General features: G+C 50.2%; 1 protein-coding gene and 1 long non-coding RNA gene across 2 annotated transcripts in view; both read right to left on the bottom strand.

Annotated features, from left to right (window-relative positions):
* Positions 1-785: 785 nt before the first annotated feature.
* Positions 786-4868, bottom strand: LOC148662325 (uncharacterized). The gene is made up of 3 exons (XR_015936764.1): positions 2290-4868; positions 1430-2193; positions 786-891 (listed from the first exon to the last, which is right to left on the bottom strand). It is a non-coding gene; the product is annotated as an uncharacterized LOC148662325 (long non-coding RNA).
* Positions 4869-6857: 1989 nt separating this feature from the next.
* The window catches only part of LOC148662324 (uncharacterized), a 56310-nt gene continuing 53032 nt past the window's right edge, over positions 6858-10135 (bottom strand). Inside the window, exons 67-68 of the mRNA XM_088632995.1 lie at positions 9758-9991; positions 6858-8955 (exon numbers count right to left, since the gene is read on the bottom strand). Of these exons, the coding sequence (XP_088489121.1) occupies positions 8809-8955; positions 9758-9991 (381 nt within the window). The 3' untranslated portion in view covers positions 6858-8808. The remainder of the gene's footprint in view (positions 8956-9757; positions 9992-10135) is intronic.

The raw sequence follows: 10135 nt of genomic DNA, 5'->3' as shown, positions 1-10135 counted from the left end.
TGCAGGAGAGAGAAAAATACTGATTTTATTACTAATGCTGCTACTGAAAACACCATTACTGCTTCGATTACTAATGCCGCTTCTCAAATTAAAACATTACAGCTCCTGAGACTAGTCTATTACTGCTAATAAAACATGGAAAACTCATGATACGAATACTACAAGTACGTCAAATACTAAATCACTGCTGATCAGTTCACGTCACTAACCTGTGACACAGGAGTGACCAGACTAACCTGACCTTGTGCTCGAGCTGGACTCGGGTTCGAGAGTGTAGTGTCAACAGCACACTGACCAGCTCCTTGTGAGGGAGGGACAGCAGGAGGTCAGGACACAGCCCTGAGGGTCACCCCCTGGCACCCCGACAGGAGGAGTCCTCTTGGGGCTCCAGCAGCTCTTCGTCACCATCGTCATCCTCACAGGCTCCAGCAGGCAGGAGGAGGAGGAGGAGGAGGAACATCCTGGCCGTCTCCCAGAGACGACTCCTGCTCCACCCCCTCAGAGAGCGCGGATCCGGATCGGTCCGGTCTGCTCCCAGTGGGATCGTGGAAGACCAGCGTCGCCTGCGAGGGAGCCTCACCTGGTCTGACCTCACCTGCCCTTCAGGACCAGTCAAGCAGACCCCCTTGTCCTCTACCTGCAGGTGTGGGGGCGCCCTCTCCAGCGGGGGACAGTGTTACCCCACTCCCAGTCCCTCCCTGCGTCTGGTGGGAATAAACAGGCCTGAAGGCAGCCTGTGCTCCACCGAGTCCCGACTGCTCCGGCCCAGAGCTGCTGTGCTGGAGAAACACAGGCGTGTTGTCCACAGGCTCTCTTCCTCACCTCCTCCTCCTGACACCCCCGGGCTCCTCCTCCTCCTCCTGCCACCCCTGGGTGTCCAGGCACTGGGCTCTATTCACCATGAGAATAATGGAAAAACTGTCTAGTTTAGTGACCAACAATGAAACTTAACCAGTACAGTGAATAAATACCATACGTGTTCATGAAGAACACCAGCGTTTCAGTGACTGGACAGAACAGAGGACGTACAAGACAGTTCATGAGGACAAACTGTCCGGCTTCGTGACTAGAAATGAAAAACACCCACCAGTCCAGGGAACACAGAACATTCAGGAACAACACCGTCCGGCTCACTAATTAGACAATTAACAACCATGGTGAATATATACCAGAATATTTCAGGAAAACCCCTGCCTGCTGTAGTGACTAGAAATTAACATTAACAGCACAGTGAATATGACTCGTGAAAAACACTGGATACCTCTGTGGCCACACAGCACATGAACAGCCGGCACAGCGAGTGTCCAGCGCAGGCTGTCTCTGGACAGGGAAACGAGGCGACTGAGGTTCAGGTGCAGGGTGTCAGCTCTAATTGGGGGTGTTTGTGTCTGTGTTGGGTGAACCTTATAGGAGCCACAGCCCTACTTACACACAATCTCTCTGTGTCACAGCTCCAGACGTGCTCGGGTCGCCAACAGACATTAAGACGAAACCGTCGTGCGCAGAACCTGGGTGCGAACCCCTCGCGGTGGCCGACAGCCCCTCAAGAGCCCCCCGCTGGCCGCCCTGAGCAGGACGCGTGGGGTCACCGAGTCACCGAGCCCCCGAGTTGTGCCGTCACTCCATCAAGAAGGAGCAGAGAGCCAGCTCCACTGAGCCACACCCGCCCGGGCCAGGAGCCCACCTCCACCCTGCTCCTTTCTCTCCACACTGTCCCCCGGGGCAGCTCCGTCCAGCAGGCTTTGTCCCAGACCTCGGCAGGCTGCAGCCTGGCCTGTCTGTTCCAGGGGCTCACCTGCGGCCCGCAGCAGTGGGGACCCCCTGAGCTCAGGCTGCTGTCCTCTGCTCTTCATGGGGGGCTCCCACACACCCCCGCCTACGTCCCGGAGAGCGCTCCTGACCTGCTCCACAGGAGAAAAGGGGCTTTTCTTCACGGCTGAGAGTCTTCTGGGGTCTCCTGTGGTCCCCCAGCGTGTCCTTGCTGCTTCACGTACCACACAGTGGGTTTGGACACCAACGTGTCGGCCACGTCTCTGGTGGATTCACTCCCATTTCTCAGTCCACGACGCCCCCTCACTGACACCCACACTTCTCTGGTGCTCAGGTGGAGAGGAGCAGACGGCCCGTCCAGAACCAGCTCCAGACCTTCAACGACACACAGCTGAGCAGCCGGGGTCCCAGTACTGCTCCCCTCTGGAAGAGAGGAGAGACCGTGGATGAACAGGGCTGGTTCCTCTAAGGGTCACCCCATATACACACACACACCCTAGAAAACAGGGTTTCTCGCACCTGAGGAAGGCTCCACAGCCGAAACGTTGCGGTTTCTGTCTTCTCTTTTCAGCAGGAAGAAACCTGTTACTTGTTCCACTACAGTCAATATATAACAATTATTCGTGAAAAACACCGAAGGGTCCTGTGGCCACACAGTCAAATCAATCACCAGTTCGGTGAATAAGAAAACATTCTGTATGGTTTGGTGACTGAACAGTGATATTAAGAGCCAGTACCGTGAACACAGAACAACTGTTCAGGAAAAACAGTATGGTTTAGATCTAAATTACTAAGCAGTAGAGTGAAGATATAACACGAGTATTCATGGAAAACACCATCTGATTCTGTGACTACAGTCCAATTAACACCCAGCACGGGGAATATAGAACATAATTAATAAGGAAAAACTGTCCGGTTTAGTGACTAGTCTGTATAATTAACAACCAGTACGGTGAACAATTACTCGAATAAAACCGTCTGGTTCTGTGGCTACACAGTACATTGCACTACCAATCCGGTGAATATAGAACAATTATTCAGGAGAAACCGTCTGGTTCAGTGACTAGACAGTATAATTAAGAACCAGCTCGGTGAATATATAAGAAAATTGGTAAGGAAATTCTGTATGGTTTAGTGACTACACAGTAATATTAACAACAAGGACAGTGAACACAGAACATTATTAATACGGAAAAGCTCTGTCCGGTTTAGTGACTTGAAATTAAAATTAACAATCAGTACCGTGAATATAGAACATAATTAATAAGGAAAACCTCTGCCCGCTTAAGTAACTAGAAATTAAAATTAACACCCAGTACCGTGAATAATGAACACTTATTCAGGAAAAACTCCGTCGGGTTTAGAGACTAATGAGAATAATTAACAACCAGGACGGTGAATATATACGACAATAACTCAGGAAGATCACAGCCTGGTTTAATGGCTACAAAACAATTAATAAACAGTAGAGTGAAGATATAACACGAGTATTCATGGAAAACACCGTCTGGGTCTGTGACTACAGTCCAATTAACACCCAGCACGGGGAATATAGAACATAATTAATAAGGAAATGCTCTGTCCGGTTTAGGGACTAGTCTGTATAATTAACACCCAGCACCGTGAATACAGAACATTATTAATACGGAAAAACTCTGTGCGGTTTAGTGATTAGTCGGTATAATTAACAACCAGTACCGTGAAAACAGAACATTATTAATACGGAAAAGCTCTGTCCGGTTTAGTGACTTGAAATTAAAATTAACAACCAGTACCGTGAATATAAAATATAATTAATAAGGAAAAACTCTGTCCGGTTTAGTGACTATTCAGTATAATTAACAACCAGTACCGTGAATATAACAATTATTAAAGACAAATACTTTCTGGTTTAGCAACAAGAAATTAAAATTAACAACCAGTACGGCGAATATATCACATAAATATTCAGGAATAACACCGTCTGGTTTACTGATTAGACAGTAATATTAAGAACCACTACCGTGAATATAGAAATAATTAATGCGGAAAAGCTCTGTCCGGTTTAGTGACTAGAAATTAAAATTAACAACCAGTACCGTGAATATAGAATATAATTAATAAGGAAAAACTCTGTCCGGTTTAGTGATTAGTCAGTATAATTAACACCAGTACGGTGCGGTGAATATATAACAATAATTAAAGACAAATACTGTCTGGTTTAGCTAGAAAAACTTAACCACCAGTCCAGAAAATCTCTCACATAAATATCCAGGAATAACACCGTTTGTCCGGTTTAGTGACTAGTCTGTATAATTAACAACCAGTACCGTGAATACAGAATATAATTAATAAGGAAAAACTCTGTCCGGTTTAGTGACTAGTCTGTATAATTAACCAGCACAGTGAATATAACAATTATTAAAGACAAATACTGTCTGGTTTAGCTACAAGAAATTTAAATTAACAACCAGGACAGCGAATATATCACATAAATATTCAGGAATAACACAGTCTGGTTTACCGATTAGACAGTAATATTAAGAACCACTACCGTGAATATAGAATAAATTAATAAGGAAAAGCTCTGTCCGGTTTAGTGATTAGTCAGTATAATTAACACCAGTACGGTGCGGTGAATATAACAATAATTAAAGACAAATACTGTCTGGTTTAACTACAAAAACTTAACCACCAGTCCAGAAAATCTCTCATAAATATCCAGGAATAAACCCGTCTGGCTCAGTGATCAGACAGTATAATTAAGAACCAGTTGGGTGAATATACCGTATAAGAAAATGGGCTGGAACAACTTCTGTAGGGATTAGTGACTGAACAGTAATATTGAGAACCAGTACCGTGAACACAGACCATAACTAACACGGAGAAGCTCCGTCCGGTTCGGTGACTAGAAATGAAAATGAAGACCCAGCACCGTGAATACAGAACAAGTGTTCGTGAAAACCGCTGTGTGGCTCAGTGACTCACAGCACAACTCACAACCAGCCGGGAAGACCTCAGAACAAGGGAAAGCGCCGCTTGTTCTTCTTCACTAACGGCTTCACTGATTAAACAGCCAGGCACACACGTAATAAATCTACCAGTGCAGTAAAAACCTTTCTTACTGACGGGTACAGGGAACATCCGAGGAGAGCAGGACGCCGATACTCGTCTGTTTGACGAAGTAGCGCCGAGCGCCCTTCCGCCCCTCAATTAAAGAGGAGAGGTCACTTCCGCTCCTCAATTTAACAGCAGAGTCCACTTCCGCCCCTCAATTAAACAGTAGAGCACACTTCTGCCCCTCAATTAAACGGGAGATTATTCATTGTAATATAGATATAATTTATATATGATAAATCTCAATCTGTCCGTAAATCTCTTTTTAATTCCTTTAAAAGATATTTGTGCTTCTTTTCCTAAATAACCAAAACAGCAATCAAAAATTGTGAGGCAAATTAATAAAATTATGATAAAACCAGATAAAGTCACAGGCAGTCCTGATTGGTTCACAGCTAACACACAGGCAGTCCTGATTGGATCCCAGCTAACACACAGGCAGTCCTGATTGGTTCACAGCTAACACACAGGCAGTCCTGATTGGATCCCAGCTAACACACAGGCAGTCCTGATTGGATCCCAGCTAACACTCAGGCAGTCCTGATTGGTTCCTAGTAACACGAAGGCAGGCCTGATCGGTTCACAGCTTGGTTCTGGGCAGGCTGCGCACTGGGCCGGTGTGCTCAGGCAGACTCCTGTCTCGGCTCTGGTGTCGTCAGTCAGGATGAGAGGCTGCAGGCAGGACTGAGGATTTGTGTGTGTGTGTGTGTGTGTGTGTGTGTGTGTGTGTGTGTGTGTGTGTGAGCGCAGGCACAAGTATTTCTGAATCTGCCAGAACCCAGGTTTAGAAAACGTGGTCACGAAACCAACACTGGAAGAGACGTCCATCTACTTTCTCACGGCTTTATCCAGGACAGGGGCACAGGGAGCTGGGGTCTATCCCAGCACACACTGGGAGCAAGGCAGGGTACGGCCTGGACAGGACCCCAGCCCCTCCCTGGACACCAGTCCATCACAGGACACCAGTCCATCACAGGACACCAGTCCATCACAGGACCCCAGCCCCTCCCTGGACACCAGTCCATCACAGGACCCCAGCCCCTCCCTGAACACCAGTCCATCACAGGACACCAGCCCCTCCCTGGACACCAGTCCATCACAGGACCCCAGCCCCTCCCTGGACACCAGTCCATCACAGGACCCCAGCCCCTCCCTGAACACCAGTCCATCACAGGACACCAGCCCCTCCCTGGACACCAGTCCATCACAGGACCCCAGCCCCTCCCTGGACACCAGTCCATCACAGAACCCCAGCCCCTCCCTGGACACCAGTCCATCACAGGACCCCAGCCCCTCCCTGGACACCAGCCCCTCCCTGGACACCAGTCCATCACAGAACCCCAGCCCCTCCCTGGACACCAGTCCATCACAGAACCCCAGCCCCTCCCTGGACACCAGCCCCTCCCTGGACACCAGCCCCTCACAGGATCCCAGCCCCTCCCTGGACACCAGTCCATCACAGAACCCCAGCCCCTCCCTGGACACCAGCCCCTTCCTGGCCACCAGTGGAGGAACTGGAGGAAACTCACGGGAACGTGAGGAGAACATGCAGACTCCACACAGACAGCACATCCAGAATTAAACCCAGGGCCCCAGCAATCCTAAATACTGTCACTAAACCAGTTGGCAATACTGTGAGCAAAACTGCTGGAATAAGAATCTGAATAAGAGACCCAGAGAGAGAGGGAGACAGGTGGAGAGATACACAGAGAGGAGAGAGAGAGAGTGAGGGGGGAGACAGGTGGAGAGATACAGAGAGAGGAGAGAGAGCGAGAGAGTGAGGGGGGAGACAGGAGGAGAGATACAGAGAGAGGAGAGAGAGAGTGAGGGGGGAGACAGGTGGAGAGATACAGAGAGAAGAGAGAGAGAGTGAGGGGAAGGAGACAGGTGGAGAGGAGAGGGGAGACAGGTGGAGACAGAGAGACACAACCAGACAGCCTCAGGACACGGACACACCCCCGACCACAGAGAGACACAGACGGACACTGAGGGAGAGTTTTGCATTGGCGTGTGGTTTAATGGGAGACTCTGAACACAAAAAACGAAAAGGACAAGCCGAGGAAGGAATGAAGACGATGAAGCGCAACGCCGACAGGAGAGCAGGAGAGCAGGAGAGCAGGAGAGCAGAGGGAGAGACAGAGGGAGAGGCAGAGCTGGAGGAGCACAGAGCACAGGCACAGGCACAGCAGCAGGCAGAAGGCAGCAGCCGTCTCATTTCAAGATTATATATTACAGAAAACAAACTTTTAAAAAATTACTTACAAACATTATAAAATAATACTTTTTTTTCTGTTCAGCACCATTGATTTTTCTCGGATCGTGTGGGAGCCCCTCCGCCTGGCGCGGAGCAGACGGACGGGCTTCGTGAGCACCAGAGGACCGATTCGCTTGTTCACAGACCCGGAGAGAACAGGGGGTATTTCTGGTCCAGCCCGGCGCGGTTCGTCTGCGTGTGGCTCCCCGCCCCCTCGCCCCTCGCCCCTCGCCCGCGCTGCCCGTTGGCGCTGGGGGGATGACAGTTGCACTAACGAACCTCGAGCCTTGGCGAGACCTGGACCCTTCCCCCCTCCCCCCTCCCCTTTCTAGTGATACCTGATTGTATAAATAGACAAATAAATACTCATAAATACCCCCCAGCCCCTGAATCCACCTGGGGGACCACACTGGAGTCACGGGTCTCCTAGGTAAGGGCAAAGAGCTGGGGTCAGAGAGGGGAGACTGCCCTGTACTGCGCTGTAATACACTGCAATATACTGCACCGTACCACACTGCACTGTATTATACTGCACTGTACCACACTGCACTATTATACAGCACTATAACACACTGCACTGTATTATACTGCACTGTACTACACTGCACTATTATACAGCACTATAACACACTGCACTGTATTATACTGCACTGTACCACACTGCACTATTATACAGCACTATAACACACTGCACTGTATTATACTGCAATATAATGCACTGTAGTATACTGCGATATACTGCACCGTACCATACTGCACTGTACCACACTGCACTGTATTATACTGTGATATACTGCACTGTACCACACTGCACTGTGATATACTGCACTGTACCACACTGCACTGTGATATACTGTGATATACTGCACTGTACCACACTGCACTGTGATATACTGCACTGTACCACACTGCACTGTGATATACTGTGATATACTGCACTGTACCACACTGCACTGTATTATACTGTGATATACTGCACTGTACCACACTGCACTGTGATATACTGCACTGTACCACACTGCACTGTGATATACTGTGATATACTGCACTATACCACACTGCACTGTATTATACTGCAATATACCACACTATACGGCACTGTATTATACTACACTGCACCACACTGTACTGCACTGTGCTGTACTCCTGTACTCACTGTCTTGCCCTGACATCCAGCGGGACTAGGCTGTCCAGCCCTGGGAGCCTCTGGGACCCCTGCCCTGCGACCGGAGCTCGGGACGCGCCCTGCGTACGACCGGCCACAGTCCCTTCGCCAGCGACGATGTCCTGACAGCTAACCCAGGTGAGGGCTTCTGTCCCTGTCCCCCTCTTTACCCGGGCGAGGCCAGGCGAGAGAGGAAGTGACCCGCGGGAAGGGGCGGGGCTGGGGCGTGTGCGGGTGGGCTGGGCAGGCTTGGCGGGCCGGGCGCGGACAGGAAGAGCACGAGAGGGGGAGAGTTTCGGAGACGCCGGGCCGGTCCGGGCCCCTGTTCTTCAGCACCGGAGATGACGAATCCCATTATTCCACGAGGAGCGTTTAGTGATCCTTCCTTCTGATGTGTTGTCCGTCGTTTTTCCTGCCCTGTGAAGTGTGTGCAGCGTGGTCCCTGGGTCTGTCAGAGTGTGTGTGTCCGTGCGTGTCCGTGGGTCTGTCCGTGTGTGTGTGTGTGTGCAGGTCACTGTGGGGCTCAGCCCAGAAAACAGACAGGTCCCACTTCGAAGCCAAATTCCTGTTTCTCTTCCCCAAAGTCTGTAAACAGCACGTCCAGCAGGGGGAGCTGCTCCACCAGGGGCGTGTTCATCTCCAGCACCGTCTTGTCAAAGCCCTTCCGATTCTGGGGGAGACAGAGGGAGAGGGGTGAATTTCTGACACCTCAAGCCTGGACTGACTCTCTGTCTGCCTGTACTGACTCTGTGTCAGTCTGTACTGACTCTCTGTCTGCCTGTACTGACTCTGTGTCAGTCTGTACTGACTCTGTGTCAGTCTGTATTGACTCTGTCTGCCTGTACTGACTCTGTGTCAGTCTGTATTGACTCTGTGTCAGCCTGTACTGACTCTGTGTCAGTCTGTATTGACTCTGTCAGCCTGTACTAACTCTGTGTCAGTCTGTATTGACTCTGTGTCAGTCTGTACTGACTCTGTGTCAGTCTGTATTGACTCTTTCTGTACTGACTCTGTGTCAGCCTGTACTGACTCTGTGTCAGTCTGTATTGACTCTGTCAGCCTGTACTGACTCGCTGTCAGTCTGTACAGACTCTGTGTCAGCCTGTACTGACTCTGTGTCAGTCTGTATTGACTCTGTGTCAGTCTGTACTGACTCTGTCAGTCTGTACTGACTCTGTGTCAGTCTGTATTGACTCTGTCAGCCTGTACTGACTCTGTGTCAGTCTGTACTGACTCTGTCAGCCTGTACTGACTCTGTGTCAGCCTGTACTGACTCTGTCAGCCTGTACTGACTCGCTGTCAGTCTGTACAGACTCTGTGTCAGTCTGTATTGACTCTGTCAGCCTGTACTGACTCTGTGTCAGTCTGCATTGACTCTGTCAGCCTGTACTGACTCGCTGTCAGTCTGTACTGACTCTGTGTCAGTCTGTATTGACTGTGTCAGCCTGCGTTGTCTTTGAGTATTGACTCACAGAGCAGCCGTCCTCCAGGGCCTTGATGTAGGGGCTGTTGCCGTAGGTCAGGTCCTGCTCGTTGCTGCTCTGGAAGTGAATTGCCCTGGAGTAGTCGCCGGTGGAGACCTGTTGCCAGGCAACGGATCTGTGGCAGTGGTAGGTGAAGTTCTGGCGTGCCGAGACACTGAGGAGCCGCAGGAAGGCCAGCTGGACCACGCCCACTGGCTCGCCATCGGAGTCCACATAGGACAGCTGGAGAGCAGGGGCAGGGGGTGAGTACAGGCACTCTGGTTTTACAACCTGTCACTCGCAGGGAAACAGGCTGCCAGACACTGCCAGACCGACACTCAGAGCCCAGGGGAGGAGGAGAGAGAGGGGGGAGAGGAGGAGAGAGAG

Source organism: Lepisosteus platostomus, chromosome 5, assembly GCF_059453375.1.
Source record: "Lepisosteus platostomus isolate fLepPlt1 chromosome 5, fLepPlt1.hap1, whole genome shotgun sequence".
Taxonomy (NCBI): Eukaryota; Metazoa; Chordata; class Actinopteri; order Semionotiformes; family Lepisosteidae; genus Lepisosteus; species Lepisosteus platostomus.
Note: the sequence above shows the minus strand (reverse complement) of the source record. Positions and strands in the feature narration are given on the sequence as shown.